Genomic DNA, 22765 nt, shown 5'->3' with positions numbered 1-22765 from the left:
CACTTGTAATAAAATAATGGGAGGGCAAACAATTGCCACTTTAGCTACTGCTAGTGACACGGCTGCCCAGTGGGAAGCACCTCAGGTTGGCAGACACCTCGATACAACAACAACGGCACATTAGTCATTCATACACACTCCTCGTGCAGCCCAGTCAGCCACGCAAAATGGTCTTTAGCACCAACAAATCTGCCCAATTTAATGATTTGCTTTCCATATACCCACTTGTGTTGATCAACCCACTTCTTTCACCACGTCCACTTTCAGACACACTCCACATGTGTTGTTATCCACGACTCAATTCGAGCATTAAATACGCTAACCAAACAAACAGCGCTAACAATGCTAACAGTACTAACAATGGTACCAGTGCTAACAGTACTAACAATGGTACCAGTACCAACAGCGCTACCAGTACTAATAGCCCTAATAGTGCTAACAGTACTAACAATGGTACCAGTGCTAACAGTACTAACAATGGTACCAGTGCTAACAGTACTAACAATGGTACCAGTACCAACAGCGCTACCAGTACTATTAGCCCTAATAGTGCTAACAGTACTAACAATGGTACCAGTGCTAACAGTACTAACAATGGTACCAGTGCTAACAGTACTAACAATAGTACCAGTACCAACAACGCTAACAGTACTAACAGCCCTAATAGTGCTAACAGTACTAACAGCCCTAATAGTGCTAACAGTACCAACAGCCCTAATAGTGCTAACAGTACTAACAGCCCTAATAGTGCTAACAGCGCTAATTTAGCGTAATAGGTGTGAAAACAGTATTCACCAAAGTGCGTTAACAGCGTTAGCATGTGTTTACCCTCCTCTGCATCCCTGATTTACTATACAAAGTACCCAAATGACGAGGACAAGTTGGGTAAGTCACCTGCTATAGATTTTTACAATGGTGGTTGTCGCTCTGATGCAAACTGGCTCACCATGACGTTAAAGCACAAAAGGATCCATCTGACGGTCTGTCTCTGTGTACTTGTCCGATGTCTGTAGGTGATGACAGTGGGTGTCTGTACCTCCCCTTATCCTCCTGTGTGTATGTGTCTTTGCGTGTGAGCATACAAACATGTGTGTGCACGTGTGTTTTTGTGTGTTTGTCTGTAAGCGTCTCTCCAAATGTCTCCATCCATGAACCCCAAAGCATGGAGCTGTGAAGAAAGACTGAAAAAAAGAGACAAGACTCACTCCTACAGTACGACACTCACTCCTATGTTCCCTGGATGTCTCCCTGGTCTAACAAACTGATGTCCTGTCACATGTGCAACAGTATGGCTGGCAGTCCAGTGAGTCACTTTTCCTTGGTGACAGTCACACAAGATAACCATCCGTCTGGATTATTTTCTAAACCCTGCTCTGTGCCCTTTGACCTTTGACTTTGAGTGACTTGAAAGCTACACAGAGAGATTTCTGCGGCACAGTCTCAAACAAACTATAGCCCCCTAGTCTAAAGAGTGGTTATCAGGGGTTATCAAATACTAACTACTGGGTGTGCAGGCTTTTGCTCCAGCTCCAGCCTAATGCAGTCTGTACGACAATAAGTGTCATCGGGTGTGTTCGTGCTGGAACAAAGGCATGCACATTCCAGTAGCTCTCGAGGACGTAGAGAGTTTCTTTTTTCTTCTCTATGCACACCATTGACGACACAGGAAGCCTCTCCACGCACAGCAACAACAGTGAAATGAATAATCAAATGATAAACATCTCCGATGTCACTATGTGATAATTTGTCAAGGATGCATTCAAGGTTTTTTATGTATGTAATACTGCATATGTATACAACGGTCGTGTCTAATCCTGAAAGATGATTGGTTAAAACCGCATTCCAGCCGGTGTCTATTCCACAAGTTACTTCGTATGTATGTACTTCCCTCTCCGGGATATTCCTCATCATGGGAAGCGAGGCTTGAAGTTCTGATGTAACTGTTATGCAGGTGAATGAGGACCCAAAAGCGACTTGGCGAAAACAGAGTCTTTAATCCAGTAAAGTAAATATACAATCATAAAGCACAATTCCACTCGTAATGACGAGAACAGACTGGAGACTCGATCATGAACTGCAGGTTGCCTCGGGAAGGCACTTGAACGTAGCAGACTCAGACACCTGCTCACCACGCAGCATCTGAGGGAAACACGACACGACAGGGCGATACACAGACACAGCACGGTGAACAATAGACAAGGATCCGACAGGGCAGAAACGGAAAACAAGGGGAGAAATAGGGACTCTAATCAGGGAAAAAGATAGGGAACAGGTGTGGGAAGACTAAATGATTGATTAGGGGAATAGGAACAGCTGGGAGCAGGAACGGAACGATAGAGAGAAGAGAGAGAGGAAGGGAGAGAGAAAAAGGGGAACGAACCTAAAAAGACCAGCAGGGGGAAAACGAACAGAGGGAAAAGCAAAATGACAAGACAATATAAGACAAACCATGACAGTAACAGCCGGAGATGTTTCTTCTCTTGTTCAGGTGATCTGGTGGTTTATTTTCACTCAGGTTCTTTCTATCTCTGCCTTTTATTTTGATATGTTGTCGGTCTAGCGAACTTGACTTTGTTCATCATGTGACAACAAAAAAACGTATGCATCTTAACATTCTAATATAAATTGCACGTGTAAAGATTGTCTTATACAGTGGGGAGAACAAGTATTTGATACACTGCAGATTTGACAGGTTTTCCTACTTACAAAGCATGTAGAGGTCTGTAATTGTTATCATAGGTACACTTCAATGGTGAGAGACGGAATCCAAAACAAAAATCCAGAAAATCACATTGTATGATTTCTAAATAATTCATTTGCATTTTATTGCATGACATAAGTATTTGATACATCAGAAAAGCAGAACTTAATATTTGGTACAGAAACCTTTGTTTTTCAAATACGGAGATCATACATTTCCTGTAGTTCTTGACAAGGTTTGCACACACTGCAGCAGGGATTTTTGCCCACTCCTCCATACAGACCTTCTCCAGATCCTTCAGGTTTCGGGGCTGTCGCTGGGCAATAGGGACTTTCAGCTCCCTCCAAAGATGTTCTATTCGGTTCAGGTCTGGAGACTGGCTAGGCCACTCCAGGACCTTGAGATGCTTCTTACGGAGCCACTCCTTAGTTGCCCTGGCTGTGTGTTTTGAGTCGTTGTCATGCTGGAAGACCCAGCTACTACCCATCTTCAATGCTCTTACTGAGGGAAGGCAGTTGTTGGCCAAGATCTTGCGATACACGGCCCCATCCATCCTCCCCTCAATACGGTGCAGTCGTCCTGTCCCCTTTTTAGAAAAGCATCCCCAAAGAATGATGTTTCCACCTCCATGCTTCACAGTTGGGATTGTGTTCTTGGGGTTGTACTCATCCTTCTTCTTCCTCCAAACACGACGAGTGGAGTTTAGATCAAAAAGCTCTATTTTTGTCTCATCAGACCACATGATCTTCTCCCATTCCTCCTCTGGATCATTCAGATGGCCATTGGCAAACTTCAGAAGGGCCTGGACATGCCCTGGCTTGAGCAGGGGGACCTTGCGTGCGCTGCAAGAGTTTAATCCATCGCGGCGCAGTGTGTTACTAATGGTTTTCTTTGAGACTGTGGTCCCAGCTCTCTTCAGGTCATTGACCAGGTCCTGCTGTGTAGATCTGGGCTGATCCCTCACCTTCCTCATGATCATTGATGCCCCACATGGTGTGATCTTGCATGGAGCCCCAGACCGAGGGTGATTGACCGTCATCTTGAACTTCTTCCATTTTCGAATAATTGCGCCAACAGTTGTTGCCTTCTCACCAAGCTGCTTGCCTATTGTCCTGTAGCCCATCCCTGCCTTGTGCAGGTCTACAATTTTATTCCTGATGTCCTTACACAGCTCTCTGGTCTTGGCCATTGTGGAGAGGTTGGAGTCTGTTTGAGTGTGTGGACAGGTGTCTTTTATACAGGTAACGAGTTCAAACAGTTGCAGTTAATACAGGTGGAGAACAGGAGGTATTCTTAAAGAAAAACTAACAGGCCTGTGAGAGCCGGAATTGTTACTGGTTGGTAGGTGATCAAATACTTATGTCATGCAATACAATGCAAATTATTTACTTAAAAATCATACAATGTGATTTTCTGTATTTTTGTTTTAGATTCCGTCTCTCTCACAGTTGAAGTGTACCAATGATAAAAAGTACAGACCTCTACATGCTTTGTAAGTAGGAAAACCTGCAAAATCGGCAGTGTATCAAATACGTGTTCTCCCCACTGTATATGCATATGTAACTAACATTGTAGCTAACATTAATCAATGCCAATTTCTTTATGGTTGATATCATTGATATGGTATCATCAATCAAATCTGGTACAGCTATCATCGCTGCTGTGTACTCGTTGGTTTGTAATTTACTGTTTGTAAGAAAGAAATAAGGGATTATTCCGGGTAACTTGCTCAATTTGATGCTTTTCTCGGTTCTGCCGTTGCTTTAAAACCTTTATCGTCATAGATATTGACATTGTCTTCCTTTAATGACATTAATGGAATGGAGAGACAGGGTGGAGGGGGAGGACTATTGTTACAGCATCCCTGTGTACTCACGGACATCCTGTACTGTCTATCACTATGTGGAACATACGGTGTGATTGCCATTCTGTGGTGACTTTGTGGAACTACTTCTCAAAATAAACTGAACCCATTTGACTGGCTTACTGTGTACGTTTTTGGACAGAAGAGTGATTTAAATGGCACATTTGTCCAAAAAAAGATTTCCATACCACGTGGAGAGATGTTACCTTTTATTCTTTGATAAGTCATTTATTTTGTGACAACCTACAGCGAGCCCTCGCAAGCATTTATGTTAAAACACTTTGATTGTCATTCTACGAAGTTACAATGAACATGTCATTATAACGAGTCTGTATCGATTTATATTATATGATGAAACGTACTGATGATTAAATGTACAGTATCGTCAAAAAGCACAATCTCTCAATGAAGTAATACTGCTAATATTATTGCAAATGTCCTTGTCCTTTGCAAACATGGCTTTTTCTTTATGCATGCTACTCTCGCTCCGTCTCTCTCTACCTCCTTCTCTCACGGCTCGGTCACTCGGCCCACGAACAGTGGGGCCTTGGCCTGGTCGCTCCACAGTATCATCAGGAAGGGCCTGAGGGCTGAGAAGGAAGAGAAGGAGCGGGAGAAAGAGAGGGAAGTGGCCGCACCAGCCTCCACACCTTGCTCCGTCAGGGAGAGGAAGGCCCGGTGGCGGGCGTCCGTCAGCAGCAACTCGTTGTCGGGGTAGAGGCCACACAGGTTGGCGCTGTCGAACAGCTCCGACAAACCTAAGGGAAGAAAGAGGTGGGGGATTAAGAGGAGGCGGACATGGAGAAGGAGATTGAAGAGGGCCAGAAGGGAAACGGGGAAGGATAGAGGGAGATCGAAGAAAGGGAGGGAGAGAAGTGAGAGAGGCAAATCAAGAAAAGCCAGAGTTATATAAATGATTTGAATTTGTTTTGTTGCTGTAGGTTGACTTAGAACGACCTGGGGAAATCCATTCCTGCATCTGGTCATGCACATGTTTGTAGTACCCAAGCACAAACACCTAGTTCAACCAATCAAGGGCTTGGTGATGAATTGAATCAGGTGGATACAACAAAAGGCAACAAAAGTGTTGCAGTCAGGCAGCAGGTAAGCTAAAAGACAGACAGATAGACACAGACATGACATCCATACAGACAGACCTATTTTCCTTAGCAGGGTGTTCATCTCGGTCCGGACGTCCAGTTTGATTTTGGGCAGAGTGACCTCGGTGGCCTGGGGAGACACTTGATTCATCTGCTCCACCATCTGGCTCACTGCCCTGTCCGTCATCTTCCCCTCCACCAATTGCAGGTCAGAGAGCTTGGCAGTGGGCGGGAGCAGGATGAACAGGCTACTTTCGCCAGAGAGAGGGAACATCGCCACCTACGGGTGACGACAAGGTCAGAACGTTATGTAGATTGTGTGTGTGACTGCCTATAGTGTATCTATGCATGTAGGTGTGGGAGTATGTAATCAAAATGGTTACCTGTGCCATCAGTGCTGGGACGTATTGCATAGCCAATTTGTATTTGGCACTGTAGAGGACAGGCACCTTCACAGTATCACCATTCAGTTTCACAAATGGAGACTTATTGGATTTTGCATCAAATTTCATCTTCCATTGACCTAAAACAGATATGTTTTCAATCCACAAACTCCATATCCGCAAAGATAGGATGAAGTCTATCAGATAGATAGAGCATCGGTGCTTACCAAGGGCTTACTTTGATCACACACACACACACACACACACACACACACACACACACACACACACACACACACACACACACACACACACACACACACACACACACACACACACACACACACACACACACACACACACACACACACACACACACACACACACACTGACCATTGAAATACACAGACCATTGAAATACACAGCATTGAGTACCAGTTCGGTGTGGGCGGGAACAGAGTTGACCAGCTCTTTTATTTTATTATTTGTCTGCTTCGCCACCCAACTGTTGATCATTTCCACGTTTACCTCACTACTATTGGTCAATTTGACTGGATCCGCACCGTAGAACTGCATGGATTGGTTGGTAAAGGACTCACTCAACTTCATGTCTGAGGTGGGAGAGAGAGGGAATGTGGGAGAGTGAGTTAAGGGGTGTCTGCGACTCATGATTAAATTGACAATATACGACGAGAATTCGAAATTATAGCTGGAGAATAAGTTATAATTATCATGAGTACTAATTGTGCTCTGGTAGTACTGGGGTTGTAATAGATCTGAGAGGCCATCTTCAGTGTGTCCTGAAGTTTCAGCTTCAGTTTCTTCATCTCGGAATGAACGCAGAAGAAGTCGTGAGACAGACAGAGAGCTGTCTCCATGTCTCTCCTTGTCTTGCCACGAGCACCTAATGAGAGAGAGAGAGAGAGAGAGAGAGAGAGAGAGAGAGAGAGAGAGAGAGAGAGAGAGAGAAAATGATACAGTATGTATTTTACTTGGCTCCATATGAGTCTATTATTCACACATTAAGAGTTTATATCAAGAATGTTGCTTCATTAAAAAAAACTGAGGTCTAGAGTATGAGTGCACTTGGACAACCCCTCCCCATGTTCCATTTTAAAGAAACCCCACCCTCTCTTTCTTACCTAGTAACAGGTGGGTTAACACCCCGCTGATACTGATTGGAGAGAAGAGCAGGTTTTTCATGGGCTGCGATTGGCTGAGATGAGCATAAAGCTTCATGGAGAACTCATTGAGGGATTCTTTTAGCATGGCCTCCCACGACCTGCTGGTCTCGTCTTGACACGATTCCCAGGGGGTCATGAACCCAACGCAGGAGTAAGGAAGAACGGTGGGCACGGCTAAAAGAAATGTCAAACTAATATTATAATTTATGGCTATCCGTAACCAATTGATGTTACATTTGTGAATTACACCAATTTAACAAACGTGTGTGTGTGTATATATATAGGAAAAAGTTTGAGCGCGTAATAGAAGGTTAGAAGGTTAGAACGTACCTTCCACAATTAGCTCAATTGTATTCAAGTTGCGGCGGTCTCTGCCCTCCTCAGCTGTCTCACAGTAGTACATGCCGGCATCCTCCATTTTGACCGCATAAAGTGTTATTGTCACATCTTTTTCAAAGGGGCCAAAAAGCCATTCTAGTCTGTCACCATCCTCCATTTCTCCAGTGTCTGCAGGATTCAACTGCTTCCGTGTGCAGTTCCTCATTACTTTATCATATCTGTACCAATGGACTTGGTCATTGCTGGATGGTGGGCGTTCACAAGGTAAATTCACAGTGGACCCTTCGTTTACCTTGAGAATGTAGCTGCTGGACACTGGAGGGGATAGACACCAAGATGAAAGACAGCACAACAGTAGAGTTGATTTCTGGAGCCAACCTCAAAATGAATGCAATGTTTGCTGACCTGTAAAGTTTGCTCAACTGCAACAAAAACGATTGCCCCATATTTCACCAGTTTTTAACAATTGCAATCTTTGAATAGAGTGAAATTATGGGGTTGTATGTTTAAATTGACTAAATGCCTTACTCATTGTGATCTAAACCCTCTGCTCAAGTTGTCGTCCTGTTTCTCTCCTCAACATGGACTCAAAGATTCATTCCTAAGTATAAAAATGTATGCACACTTTACACAAATAATGCAAAGTGAACCGGTGATTGAGTTTAACTTGTAACATGATTGTTTTTTCAATAAAGTTGGGTGTAAAAACCACAAGCCGAGTGTCTATTTCAAGAAAGGCCTACATCACGTCACAGGCAGTTGTGATGAAAATAGGTGGCAAGATGGGTCCTCACCATCAACCTGGACTATGTGCACTTTTTGCCACTCCATATCATTCTGCTTGATCACACATTCATATTCCCCCTCGTTGGCTACACTGACAGGAGAGATTTCCAGAAAGAAGCCATCCGGGGAGAGCTTGAGTTGCTCTGAGGATTCTGGGTAGTCTGGAACCAGCGAGTCATTGTATTTCCAGGTGATCTTAGCCCCAGCAAAGCTTTGTTGTTTTTGGCCAGGGAGACATGGGATGACCAGGGTGGAGCCAGGTACACCATGCAGGACCCCAACGGAGGAAGAGAAAAGCTGGATCGAGAGACAGAGAAGGACAACCAAACAAGAAGGTGGAGACTGTAAGGTACATGAGGTGTCTGTGCTACATTAGCATTTGTCCTAAAAAAATAGGGATTAATATTACAATTCAAAATTAGCCAGTTTTTCCAGAACCAGATTTACGCCTACACTCCTGGGCCCGAATTCAAAAAGTGTCTTAGAGTAGAACTGCTGATCTAGCGACAGGTCTGCCCTGTCCATATTATCATAGCATATTTCATTATGATGTAAAACAGAAATCCTACTCTTTGTAACCCGGGAGTAAAAAGCATTTTCAACAGAGATTCTCTATTTAGCATGCTTTTCAGACCAAGAGTGTGTTTAATCATTCTCCAGGAAACTGGCTCTTTGTGTTTACCTCAAAGACGAGCAGGAGGGAGACGCCTGACAGGACTGAAATCTTCATCTAGGGAAGATGAAGAAAGATAGAGGGGGAGAGAAGAGGTAGGAAGGGATGGCGGGACATTGCGGGCAAAGGGGCAGTGGAAATGGAAAAAATCAATAGAACACAAAAAGTAAGCTTCGTTTGGCACATATTCACACATTCTTTCCTAATCCGGTGGGCCATTCACCCCTATGCCTTATTTCTCAGTGCAACAAGCAAAGTATTAGACATAGTATTTGCAGTTATAACAACATAGACAAACAATATCAGAAATATTATTTCTAGAGTAACTAACCATGACATCCTTATAACAGTAGGCCTATCATGATTGAGTCATCGGTAGATCTTTCGAAAGGCATCTAAAAAAAGTGTACTCACACTGCAGGTCACTTGCAAATATTACAGCATCAGAAATAGGCCAAGGAGGACAATATATTTTCTCTACTGGGGGAAAAAAGGGGTTCACGTCCTAATGCGTGGGTTCATCTACTGCTTGTATTCAGCATGTGTGTGTCCTTCCCCTCCCTGCTCTCTCCAAAACGAATGACTTATCTGTTTATTGTTTGATTAGTGGTCTTGTGTGTTTGCACTTTGTACGGGTTGATGTACCGAAAATCACATGGTTATTTGGCAAAAGCTCCCATACACACTGAACAAAAATATAAACGCATGTTTCACGAGCTGAAATAAAAGAAAATGAAATGTTCCATACGCAGAGGCTTATTTCTCTGAAATGTTTTGTAGATATTTGTTTACATCCCTGATAGTGAACATTTCTCCTTTGCCAAGATAATCCATCCACTTGACAGATGTGGCATGTCAAGAAGCTGATTAAACAGCATGATCTTTACACAGGTGCACCTTGTGCTGGGGATACTAAAAGGACACTCTAAAATGTGCAGTTTTGTCACACAACACAATGCCACAGATGTCAAGTATTGATGTCCACCAGAGCTGTTGGCATAATTTGATTTGCATTTCTCTTCCATAAGCCACCTCCAATATTATTTAAAAGATTTTGGCAGTACATCCAACCGGCCTCAACCGCAGACCACGTACAGTTGAAGTCGGAAATGTACAAACACTTAGGTTGGAGTCATTAAAACTTGTTTTTCAACCACTCCACAAATGTCTTGTTAACAAACTAAAGTTTTGGCAAGTCATTTAGGACATCTACTTTGGGCATGACACAAGTAATTTTTCCAAAATTTGATTACTGACATATTATGTCACTGCATCACAATTCCAATGGGTCAGAAGTTTACATACACTCAGTTGACTGTGCCTTTAAACAGCTTGGAAAAGTCCAGAAAATGATGTCATGGCTTTAGAAGCTTCTGATAGGCTATTTGACAACATATGAGTCAATTGGAGGTGTTCCTGTGGATGTATTTCTAGGCCTACCTTCAAACTAAGTGCCTCTTTGCTTGACATCATTGGAAAATCAAAAGAAATGAGCCAAGACTTCAGACAAAATATTGCAGACCTCCTCAAGTCTGGTTCATCCTTGGGAGCAATTTCCAACACCTGAAGGCGTACCACGTTCATCTGTACAAACAATAGTTCGCAAGTATAAACACCATGGGACCACGCAGCCGTCATACCACTCTGTAAGGAGAGGCCTTCTGTCTCCTAGAGATTAACGTGCTTTTGTGAGAAAAGTGCAATTCAATCCCAGAATAACAGCAAAGGACATTGGGAAGATTCTGGACGAAACAGGTACAAAGTATCTATATCCACAGTAAAACGAGACCTATATCGACACAACCTGAAAGGCCGCTCAGCAAGGAAGACGCCACTGCTCCAAAACCGCCGTAAAAAATGACATATTATGCTTTGCAACTGCACATGGGGACAAACAAAAATTGAACTGTTTGGCCATAATGACCATCATTATGTTTGGAGGACAAAGGCCGAAGAACACCATCCCAACAGTGAAGCACGGGGTTGGCAGCATGATGTTTTGGGGGTGCTTTGATGCAGGCGGGACTGGTGCACTTCACAAAATAGATGGCATCATGAGGCACGAAAATTATGTGAATTTATTGAAGCAACATCTCAAGACATCAGTCAGGAAGTTAAAGCTTGGTCACAAATGGGTCTTCCAAATGGACAATGACCCCAAGCATACTTCCAAAATTGTGGCAAAATGTCTTAAGGACAACAAAGCCAAGGTATTGGAGTGGCCATCACAAAGCCCTGACCTCAAATTCTGTAGAACATTTGTGGGCAGAACTGAAAAAGCATGTGCGAGCAAGGAGGCCAACAAACCTGACTCAGTTACACCAGCTCTGTCAGGGGGAATGGGCCAAAATTCATCCAACCTATTGTGGGAAGCTTGTGGAAGGCAATCCAAAATGTTTGACCCAAGTTAAACGATTTAAAGGCAATGCTACCAAATACTAATTGAGTGTATGTAAACTTCTGACCCACTGGGAATGTGAAGAAAGAAACAAAAGCTGAAATAAATCATTCTCTCTACTTTTATTCTGACGTTTCACATTATTAAAATAAAGTGGTGATCCAAACTGACCTTAAACAGGGATTTTTTTACTTGGATTAAATTGTGAAAAACTGAGTTTCAACTTCTTAGTGATCCCTTCACCCAGTGAAATAGCAGAGCGCCAAATTCAATAACAGAAATACTAATAATAATAATTAATGAATCATACAAATGTTATACATCGGTTTAAAGATGAACTTCTTGTTAATTAATCCAGCCACAGTCAGAAATAATGATATAATTCATGCCTTACCTTTGAAGATCTTCTAATGTTGGCACTCCAATATGTCCATTAAACATCACAAATGGTCCTTTTGTTTGATAAATTCCGTCGTTATATCTCCAAAATGTCTATTTATTTGGCACGTTTGAATCAGAAAATACATTGGTTCCAACTCGCACAACATGACTACAAATGATCTAATATAATTTGTAGATTGATTGATTGAGTGCGTGTAATCTTGATCCAAACATTTCAAGCAACTTTAGGTATTTTTAAATGGAAATAATCAATCAAATGTAAGACGAGATAATCTGTGTTCAATACAGGACGAAAACAAAGTGGAGCAAGCTTTCACAACAGTACACTAAACTTGACCCTCGTTCTGAACAGGGCTACTTCTTCATTAAAAAGAAAAACATCAACCGATTTTTAAAGACTGTTGACATCCAGTGGAAGCGATAGGAACTGCAAGCAAGTGCCTTAGAAATCTAGATCCACATAGAAAACCCATTGAAAAGAGAGTGACCTCAAAAAAGAAAATTCCTGGATGGTTTGTCCTCGGGGTTTCGCCTGGCAAATAAGTTCTGTTTGACTCACAGACATATTTGTAACAGTTTTAGACACTTTAGAGTGTTTTTTATCCAAATTTACCAATTATATGCATATCCTAGCTTCTGGGCCTGAGTAGCAGGCAGTTTACTTTGGGCACACTTTTCATCTTGACGTGAAAATAGTGCCCCCTAGCCTTGTATTTGGCTAAGGTGTATGTAAACTTCCGACTTCAACTGTATGTGGCGTCATGTGGGTGAGCGGTTTTCTGATGTGAACATTGTGAACAGAGTGCCCCCCGGTGGGGTTATGGTATGGGCAGACATAAGTTACGGACATCGAATACAACTGCATTTTATCAATGATAACTTTAAGGCACAGAGATACCGTTACGAGATCCTGAGGCCCATTGTCGTTCTTCCGCCGCCATCACCTCATGTTTCAGCATGATAATGCACGGCCCCATGTTGCATGGATCTGTACAGAATTCCTTAAAGCTGAAAATGTCATTTCTAGAGTAACTTACTAGTTCTTCCATGGCCTGCATACTCAACAAGACATGTCACCCATTGACCATGTTTGGGATGCTCTGGACCAACACGTACGACAGTGTATTCCCGCCAACATCCAGCAACTTCGCACAGACATTGTAGTTGAGTGGGACAACATTCCACAGGCCACAATCAACAGCCTGATCAACTCTATGCAAAGGAGATGCCCGAGGCAAGTGGTTGTCACACCAAATACCGATCCACGCCCCTACCTTTTTTGAAGGTATCTATGACCATCAGATTCATATCTGTATTTCCAGTCATGTGAAATCCATAGATTAAGTCAAAATGAGTTTATTTCAATTTACTGATTTCTTTATGTCAACTGTAACTCTGTAAAATTAGTGAAATTGTTTCATGTTGCATTTATTTTTTTTGTTCAGTATATATTTCCAGTATTATTACTGTTTATGATTTAAAGTTTATCTTCATATTTTTTTGCATAGTTATGTATATTCAGCTTGACTAGCATTGATAAAGTTTTTTATTATTTTTTATTTTTACAAATATGCATCAATCTAATATTTCTGTGTGCCGCTTGTTATTATGCTATAAACATAACATGAACGAATGAAAATACACATGCATGTGTTATTTTGTGGATAATACCTTTTTACCCCAAGTACATGATATATCGACATTGCAAGTCAGTGATCGATTAGTAGAGTCTTTTCATCTGGGTGTATTAGAATCCCAAACTTTTCACTCAGTCATGTTCAATCCGGAACCGGATGCAAATACGAAGCCTAAAGTTTTGGGAAGTTTTTGCTGTCGGTGTGTTGTGATTGTATGACATATTGCAAACAAAAGTTTACAGTAAATAATGTAATTATTTGAAAACGGAAAGTCAAAGTTAAATCGCCTGAAAAAGAGTAAGTATTTGCTAGCCGTTAGCGGAGCAGTGCAACCAAACAATGCAGACAAAGCAACAGTGCTAAAGTAGCTATTAAAAGTTGCTTTTAAATGTCTCCAGTCATTTATATCAGAGCTTCAGATAATGTACATTAACGACAAACGCATTTGTGATTATTAGTCAGCAACGTTTTTGGTTTATGTTATTTCTACCACTTATAACGTTTTTCAAACGGATAACGTTACTAGTAACGTATGCCGCTTAATGTCCTTATCTACGAAAAACGTGTTTGCAAATCGCAGGATTGGAGGGTACAGTGAATGGAGTTGTAAACAATTTGGTTTATCAAAGATTTACGCAAGATCTGTTTCGTTCAGATGAACGTTACAAATACGAATGGAAAAAAAATCAAATAAATATCGCAGAATTTTATATGTTGAAAACGACATGCAGCCTAAACTTCAATGTGGCTAATTAATCCAAAGTCTGTATGATGTCTATTTCACACATGTCGAACAGGTAACACAAGACGAATCCACTTAACCCATGACTTTAGTTTAGCCTAGATCAGAGCCCTATGTTGACGTCCACATATATTGCCCTTGGGTAGAAAATCTGCTTTTGTACATTGATTGTTTGCTGAATTTCCCCCTCAACCCACAGTGTATATCAACCAAAGCAGCAGCAAGGTGTGAGTACTTGCAACCGCCAGCTATGGCAACGCAGTTCAGTATCGATGACGCGTTTGTGCTGGAGGGAGAGGACGAAGGGGTGTCAGATGGAGAGAAAGAAGGATGGAAGGGCCGAGAGAAAGACAGAGAGGGGGGAGAGATGACGTTCGGTACCCTGTCCTTTGCCAAACCCCAGACTCACCCGGCCTCTGCTGTGGTTGGCTCCCCCGACCACAGCAGTAGTCTGAAGTACCAGGTGATGCCCCATCATACACACACAAAGTGATACCAGGGTGTAATGTGTGGTGGTGACCTAACATTTTACTCTCTCTGCTCGCACAGAATCTGGAAAATGAAGAAGTCTTAGGCAGCAATGGCAATGCCTCTTTCAATAACTTATTCAAAATCAGGTGTGTCTTCATTGGCGTGTTGTGATTGCATCTGGTATTACCTAGATGAGAATGGCATACTCAAATGTTAATGTGTGTTCCTTGTTTTCTATGTTATCAATAAAGATGTATAACATTCCATTTTTTTCCCCCTCAGTGATCCTGCTACTCTGTCTTACTGCAGCTCCCAGTGGTCGTTCAGCACCTTGAGTTCTGTCACCCAGCTCTCTGCACAGTGCTGCGGGTATTTAACTACGCACACAAACAGTAATTCACAAGAAGGCATTTACACTGAACCATGCCCACAATAATGCATAAGATCAAGGATGTACTCACACACCATCAATCACCTACAACGACTAACAAAAACCCTGACGTTTTCCTCAGATGGACGTCTCATCCTCTGGTGAAGAAGAACAGAAGAGTGGTCCTCGCTTCATTCCTTCTCCTCATCACTGGAGTCGGTAAGTCACACCACCTCTGCTGAATGAAATGACACCTCCCACGATTCTCCTGCAACAGTGTTTTTCACCAATCCATTCCTGGGGGAATGCGCAAGTTGTGCACACTTTTGTATCAGCCCAGCACTAACACACTTGATTCAACTAACCAAAGGTTTGCTGATACATTGAATTGTGTGTGTTATTACTAGGCTACAAAAAAAAATTGCGCGGAGCCCAGGAATGGGTTGGGGAACACTGCAGTCGAACATTTAGTTTGTGTACAGCGCTTTATATTTTATAGATATGTCTTGGTTTTTTTTTACCACCGATTGTCAGCCATTGTAATGTATTCATGCCCCAAATTTTTACTCAGATTAATTCCTCATTGTCTTCTCATATCTGTTAGTTATCATGAGATATTGCCTTTTCATTCAATTTCCATGTTTTCTTTCTCTCAGCTCTCATTTTCACTGGTGTCGTAATACAATTGAATCCGGATGCAGGTAAGAGACTCAGTTAATGTGGGGTGTGTTGTCACAAATCAGTGAAGATGTCTGTTCTTGGTTGGTTGTCTTTTACTGTGGGCTTTGACAACTTGATCTTTGACCTTTTCCACAGGGGTCTCAAGTGCCATTTTCTTCGTCCCTGGATTTCTTCTCTTCATTCCTGGGGGTATATAGCTACTTTACCTTGACTTGGTTGTGTTGTCCAATGTATTTTATGTTTCACACGTCTTTCATGCTTTTCTCCTGTCTTTTTAATCATAATGTCTGGACAGTGTAATGGTCTGTAGGAGTCCCCACTGTCACATACTTGTCACTGTATGTTGATACAAGTAATCTGCAGATGAAATAACGTACAGGCAACATGTGCATTACTATTTTCATTTGAAGTTAAGAACACATTATTATTTTACAATGATGGCCTACTATACCTTCATATATTTACTACAGAAATTATTAAAACAGTGTGGTTATTGTTTTCTCTCCTTCTCCCTCAGTGTACCATGTGATTTACATCAGCTGTGCGGTTCGGGGAAGAAGAGGCTTCAAGTTCTTCTACTTGCCCTATTTTGAAAAATGACCTATTGCACTACACTTTTTTTTGTCCAATTTCCAGAATCATACTTTTTTCAATTATGTAACAGAAAGATATTGTTCCATGGATGTTTTTTCTTATTTTGTAAAACCTTTTTACCCTGTCTTTATACTGACCACTACTACGGACTCAACCACTACTTTGTGCCTCAATAAGAGAAGGGAGTCTGATTTGCCCTGTTTGTCATGTCTCATGAGTAAATAATGACTGTGAAACTACAATAAACGTTTTTCTTTTGTATATTACTTTTAGAAGGTCTCCATGAGTCAGTGTTTGTTAGCGCTGGTGTTGCAGTAATGCAATGCGAACAGTATGGGCATTTTAGGATGGCTGTTATGCTCTTGGTGCCAAACTTATCGATCAAGTATTAGGTATTTTTCTGATGTAGTTGGTGGGGCCGCATATCCCAGATTTTAATGAATGGGATGAGTATTTGCGCTTGTGTGTAGCTGTGCAAAGAGTATCCAATAATCAGATTTTTGGCTACAATAAGCTTTTGAAAAGCATTATGTTGGTATGTAGGAAAAATTTAACAACATCAATGTTGGAGAAGAGTGGTGAAAAATAATCCATGGACAATCACATTCAACTGGTAGAAGGTAATCTAATCACAAAACTGCTTGAAGTCCCTAGCCGTCAGCAGTGACGTCAATGTATGTGTTGGTTTCTCTCGAGCTCCCGAAGATAGGCAATCGGCTGCTTTTTGACACTCGGGGAAACAAGGATGGAGGAACTGGCTACCAAGCTACTCGCAGAAGGCATTCAGAAGAAAGTGATCAGTCCTGGCAAAGGAGATCTGTCAACGTTTCCTGATGGGACCAAGGTGAGTTATAAAATACTGCATTTAATCCACGTTCAAAGAGTAGCTTTGTATGCGTATGGCTGGCTAAATTGGTTAGCATTATTAGCTAGCTGCTAACGTTAGCATGGAGCGTAATTATCGAGGTTTTACATGTTCAGAGGTGACGCATACATTACCGTATATTAGTTCATTCTGGTAGACAGAGTTCTAGTTTGTTATTTACAGAAATTATCAGCTAACAAGTAATTGTTGGAGCAAAAACGATAATTGTCTTGGTGAAACTGTAAGAGGGCGGGGCTTTTACAGGATGGACACATTTTCATTTATGTTCGTCTCTTATTGGTCGGTAAACATTAGTTATACGTTTTAATTGGATATTCGGCATGATCGACAGTATTGTTGGATAAGCAGTGTGAATTTCTGCCTCTTTTCCTGTTGATAAAATCGCGAATTTCTTTTTATGTGGAGTTTTTTTAATCTGTGAAAGACATGCATTATAAACCTTTCACCAGCTCACTCTTATCGGCATTTATTGACCAACGTTTGTATATAACAATGTTCTGCCTGCTGGGAAGTGATTATGTAGAGACTACACATTTTACTGTTACAAAACAGAAAAAACCCTGTTTCATCAATACAATGCATGTCATGTTCATATAAGGAAATCCAGTCAATTGAAATACATGAATTTGGCCTGAATCTATGGATTTCACATGACTGGGAATATAGATTTGAGTATGTTGGGCACTGATAACATTACTTTATTTTTAATTTTTAAACCATTTAGTATTTGGTGTGACCACCATTTGCCTCATGCAGCACGACACATCTCCTTTGCATATAGGCTGTTGATTGTGGCCTGTGGAATGTTAACCCACTCTTCAATGGCTGTGCAAAGTTGCTGGATATTGGTGGGAACTGGAAAACGCTGTCGTACACATCAATCCAGAGCATCCAAAACATGCTCAATGAGTGAAATGTCTGAGTATTGCAGGCCATTGAAGAACTGGGACATCGTGGACTACGGGAAAAGGCAGGCCGAACAGGCCCCCATTAACATCGACGGGGCTGTAGTGGAGCGGGTCACGAGTTTCAAATTCCTTCGTGTCCACATCACCAACAAACTATCATGGTCCAAACACACCAAGACAGTCGTGAAGAGAGCACAACAACACCTTTTCCTCAGGAGACTGAAAAGATTTGGCATGGGTCCCCAGATCCTCAATTTTTACAGCTGCACCATCGAGAGCATCTTGACCGGTTGCATCACTGCCTGGTATGGCAACTGCTCGGCATCTGACTGTAAGGCACTACAGAGGGTAGTGCCTTGACATCTTTGGCATTGTGTTGTGTGACAAAACTGCACATTTTAGTGTCCTTGTATTGTCCCCAGCACAAGGTGCACCTGTATAATGATCATGCTGTTTAATCAGCTTCTTGATATGCCACACCTCTCAGGGGAATGGATTATCTTGACAAAGGAGAAATGCTCACTAACAAGGATGTAAACACATTTGTATTTAACTTTTTAGAGAAAAACACTTTTTGTGCATATGGACAATTTCTGGGATCTTTTATTTCAGCTCATGAAACATGGGACACTTTACATATTGCATTTCTGTTCAGTATATTACATGATTTATCCACTTGTGTAATACCCGTTCTCCATTCTATCCCCTCAATTTTCTAACAGGTGATATTTCACTACCGTTCCAGCTTGTGCGATGGCACAGTGCTGGATGACTCCAGGACCATGGGGGGCCGGAGCAAGCCCATGGAACTCATCTTGGGGAAGAAGTTCAAGCTGGCCGTGTGGGAGCGAGTCATTGCCACCATGAGGGAGGGAGAGGTGGCAGATTTCACATGTGACGTCAAGGTGGGTTGCTCATCTTAATATGGTTGACTTGGATGGATTTACAGACACATACAATGTGTGGCAAAAACATTGACCGTTATGGAATTTGACAGGGTTTGTCAATATGTTTTGTTAATTGTTTTAGAGAACTGCCTTAATTGTACTTTCATAACCACCAGTCCCTCAATTTGTCCCAGTGAATGTAATGTAACCATCCTCTTTCCTTCTCTTTCTCTCCCTGCAGCATACAGCCCTGTACCCGCTGGTGTCCCAGTCCCTGAGGAACATCAGTGCAGGGAAGGACCCCCTGGAGGGCCAGAGACACTGCTGTGGCATTGCTCAGATCCACTCACACCACTCCCTGGGCCACTGTGACCTCGACAAGCTCCAGGCCAACCCTCAGCCCCTGGTCTTCACCCTGGAGCTCATGGAGGTGAGGGGGGGGGGCTTATTTCATCTCCATGTGCTGAGTCTGGTTCCTCTCAAGGTTTCTATATTTCCATCCAGGGAATTTTCCTTGCCACGGTGCTACTGCGTATTTCTTAGAGCAAAGCATCTTCCTTGCTCGGGGCATTAAGTAAATGGACATCTGTCTCACCTAGATGGTTAAATGAACTCTGACCTTCGACCACGACATCGAGGAGGATGGCTCCCTTGCTTTCAACGTTTATGTCCTTGAGAGTTTTTCCTTTGCCACTGTGCTACTGCTTGCTCTTTGGGGCTCGAAGCCTGGTTACTGTAAAAGCATTTTCTGACAACAGTTTTTGTTAAAAGCACAACATCAAAATGTTTTCTAACCCTTTTATCACCCAAGTAGCACTCATGCCTCTGTCAGTTCACTGCATAAATACATGTTGACTGAATAATACGACTGACGCCTCTCTCCCAGGTTTTGACGCCCGGCTCGTTCAGATTGGACATCTGGGCGATGACGGACGACGAGAAGCTGGAGGTGGTGCCTCAGATCCACGTGGAGGGTAACGCCCTGTACAAGAAGGGCGACGTGAAGGAAGCGGCTGAGAAGTACCACAACGCCATCGCCTGTCTGAAGAACCTGCAGATGAAGGTAAACCTTTCTGACTTCAAACCTGGTCCCCATGCTTTTTGGAGGTATTTTTATTTAATAGGGTAACATTTAGAGCACTTCAGACAAATGCTTTTCATTTAGTTGAGATAACTAGCCATTCTCATTTGACATGACAAGCAGATCTATGCATTCCCTGTCTGTAGAACATCTTAACCCCACTAAATAAGTGGCTAGTCTTCTAACTCCTCCCAATCCTTGGCCCCTCCTCCAATCAGGAGCGTCCAGGCGATGAGGGGTGGATCAAGCTGGACCTCATGATCACGCCCCTGATGCTGAACTATTGCCAGTGTCAGCTGATCCAGGGTCAGTACTACGAGGTGCTGGACCACTGCTCCTCCATCCTCTCCAAATACGAGGGTGAGTCACAAACTTATGAATCATTCAGGTGTAGCCCTGCCTTAGGATCAAGTGAATATGCTGAATTCACATAACAATAAGCTATGCTCTGAAAGCGAATGTGTAATTTGTTGCCGCACTGTCATTACTTAAGGCAATCCCTTTAAAAAAATGTGTTACTTTTGCTGTTCTGTTTTATCGGTCTACAGCAGGCTTGTTGCTAGTGAATGACACGTCCTTTTGATCTGTTATTGCTTACTACCAGCTGCTCAACTTAAATGTGTGTAAACTTAACATTTGAACACACCAGTCTCTTTCCCATTGACACACTCTTGCCTCCCACCCCCACAGACAACGTGAAGGCCTACTTCAAGCGGGCCAAGGCCCACGCGGCTGTGTGGAACGAGACGGAGGCGCGGGCCGACTTTGCCAAGGTGGTGGAGCTGGACCCGTCGCTGGGGCCCTCGGTGGCTAAGGAGCTGAGGGCCATGGAGGAGAGGATCCGCTCCAAGGAGAAGGAGGAGAAGGGCCGCTACAAGAGTCTGTTCAGCTACGACAGCAACGCCCCGGCCACCGCTACCACGGTGAGTAGCCGAGTACCTTCTAGAAGTTTCTCTTAGAATCTGGGCCCATATTAAAACAGCATCTTAGAGTAGGAGTGCTTACGTAGGATCAGGCCCTCCCCCCGTCCATATAATCTATATTGATTATAATCTAAAAGGCCAAACTAATCTATATCAGCAGTCATACATGAACGCTATTTGAGTGCTTTTCCCAGATCTAGAATCAGATTACCCGGTGTGAGGAAAATATCTACCCTTTCTTTTACTAGTGAAATTAACAATCCATCTGTCTTTACACTAATTGATGTATTTTTAAATTGGCACTATTTCATCCCTTATTAGTGTTGAATTACTAATTCTGTAATGTTGTACTTTTTGAATGTCTAAAACTGTTATGCCCTCTTTTAGGGTTGAATTAAGAAGATGTTTATTTTTGTTATAAAGAAGAGAGGAGGAGCATTTGTGGACACATTGCTGACACGTTTAGTTTTATCCACACATCAAAGCCATATTCAGTTCCCCCATGAAACATCACTTTCGGGATGCCCTCACAAAACCCACACGCCACTCGCATGGCACATATTCTCCATCTAGATTCACTTATCATTCGTAGAATGACATTACACACCCACACAAATGTAACCTCCACACCAACAGACTTTCAAATGTTCAGCTCTCCCCCTACTGCAAACAGCCATTTACATCACACACAGGAAAGCACAGGAATACGCAGGAGATCCTCCACTTCTGGCAGTATGACTGGGACATCAACTTCGGAGACAATCACAAGATATATGATATGTATGGACACGAGAGCAGTCTCCACCATATCCCTCGTGTTCACCCCTTTCTCATTTACCCTTATTAATGTTCTATATATGACTATCCACGTTATTTACTCCTTATCTTCACTTGTATCTATTATTGTTATGTTATTATTACTGTATTACATTTCATTTGCTAATCTGTCTTTGGAGTCCTGTATATTTTAAGCTAGGACATTTTGCCCTCAACTCAACCATCACCCCCAACGCCACTTGCCTTTTGGTCAGTCGAACAGAGCTAATGATTTGCCCAAGTCATTGGCATCAGTGAGTGTAGTTGGGATAGTGGCCATCATTTTTGGCCCCTAGCTCATTCCTGTGTTCAACGAACTGAAACGACTGTATAGACGAAGGCAATATAGATAGGTGAAAGCGGAGGCTTGATTTTTAGACTACTCCTTCCAGGCCTCCAATAGTCACTGAAGGGTTAGAGATGGTAATGAAACCGGGGCGATGTCTCACTGGCAAGCATCAACTGGAAGGTCGAGAGCCTCTTCTGTAGGGCCCATTTTCATAGGCTTGCACATCAAACGAATGACACAGCTCGTCATACCAGCATTTAACTAATTTGTCCCTTGTATTTGTGAAAATTGCATCTAAGGGTCACCATGACTTGACTCAAGTGTCAGTTGTATGAAATGGGTGTTCTTACCTAGCCTGGTTGAAGCAGAGTAAATGCTACACTCTATATTGTTTTCATTGGTGAGCAGTGTTCAATCTGATTTAACCAGGCTACTTATCATGCCTTCTATATAATGTCTACGCCGGGACAGCCAGGAGTGCTTTTTGCAGCCGTCTTTTGCTGTTATGTTATGACTGAGAAGCCAAATAAAGAGGTGTAACTCTTACTCGTGTGTTTGTAGTGGTACCCACCCGTGACCCCATGCTTGCGTGTGAGCACGCTCACCCCCTTCATCAAGATCTCCACACACACACACACACACACACAGTC

General features: G+C 42.5%; 3 protein-coding genes across 5 annotated transcripts; 2 read left to right on the top strand and 1 right to left on the bottom strand.

Moving 5' to 3' along the window:
- Positions 1–4761: 4761 nt before the first annotated feature.
- Positions 4762–9611, bottom strand: LOC124012738 (plasma protease C1 inhibitor-like). Its single transcript, XM_046326653.1, has 10 exons — positions 9445–9611; positions 9040–9087; positions 8366–8654; positions 7563–7886; positions 7191–7406; positions 6809–6952; positions 6459–6659; positions 6049–6188; positions 5723–5945; positions 4762–5323 (listed from the first exon to the last, which is right to left on the bottom strand). Exons 2-10 carry the CDS (start codon positions 9085–9087, stop codon positions 5076–5078), a joined length of 1833 nt encoding a protein of 610 aa, XP_046182609.1. The 5' UTR covers positions 9445–9611; the 3' UTR covers positions 4762–5075.
- Positions 9026–16597, top strand: LOC124012739 (transmembrane protein 134-like). Of its 2 annotated transcripts, none has more exons than XM_046326655.1 (8): positions 9026–9125; positions 14409–14672; positions 14759–14826; positions 14963–15049; positions 15193–15269; positions 15707–15751; positions 15867–15920; positions 16249–16597. In XM_046326655.1, exons 2-8 carry the CDS (start codon positions 14460–14462, stop codon positions 16329–16331), a joined length of 627 nt encoding a protein of 208 aa, XP_046182611.1. In that variant the 5' UTR covers positions 9026–9125; positions 14409–14459; the 3' UTR covers positions 16332–16597. The 2 variants fall into 2 exon arrangements, with proteins under 2 accessions (XP_046182611.1, XP_046182610.1); XM_046326654.1 differs by lacking the exon at positions 9026–9125 and adding an exon at positions 13595–13764.
- A 417-nt stretch (positions 16598–17014) lies between these two features.
- On the top strand, positions 17015–22661 carry LOC124013342 (aryl hydrocarbon receptor interacting protein). Of its 2 annotated transcripts, XM_046327626.1 has the most exons (7): positions 17015–17169; positions 18842–19024; positions 19248–19436; positions 19893–20069; positions 20306–20447; positions 20778–21010; positions 21398–22661. In XM_046327626.1, the coding sequence occupies exons 1-7, from the start codon at positions 17071–17073 to the stop codon at positions 21401–21403; spliced, it is 1029 nt and encodes a 342-aa protein (XP_046183582.1). In that variant the 5' UTR covers positions 17015–17070; the 3' UTR covers positions 21404–22661. The 2 variants fall into 2 exon arrangements, with proteins under 2 accessions (XP_046183582.1, XP_046183584.1); XM_046327628.1 differs by lacking the exon at positions 21398–22661 and having other exon boundaries at positions 20306–20451.
- Positions 22662–22765: the final 104 nt, after the last annotated feature.

Source organism: Oncorhynchus gorbuscha, linkage group LG24, assembly GCF_021184085.1.
Source record: "Oncorhynchus gorbuscha isolate QuinsamMale2020 ecotype Even-year linkage group LG24, OgorEven_v1.0, whole genome shotgun sequence".
Taxonomy (NCBI): domain Eukaryota; kingdom Metazoa; phylum Chordata; class Actinopteri; order Salmoniformes; family Salmonidae; genus Oncorhynchus; species Oncorhynchus gorbuscha.
The sequence above is the reverse complement of the archived record's forward strand: the minus strand, read 5'-3'. Positions and strand labels throughout refer to the sequence as shown.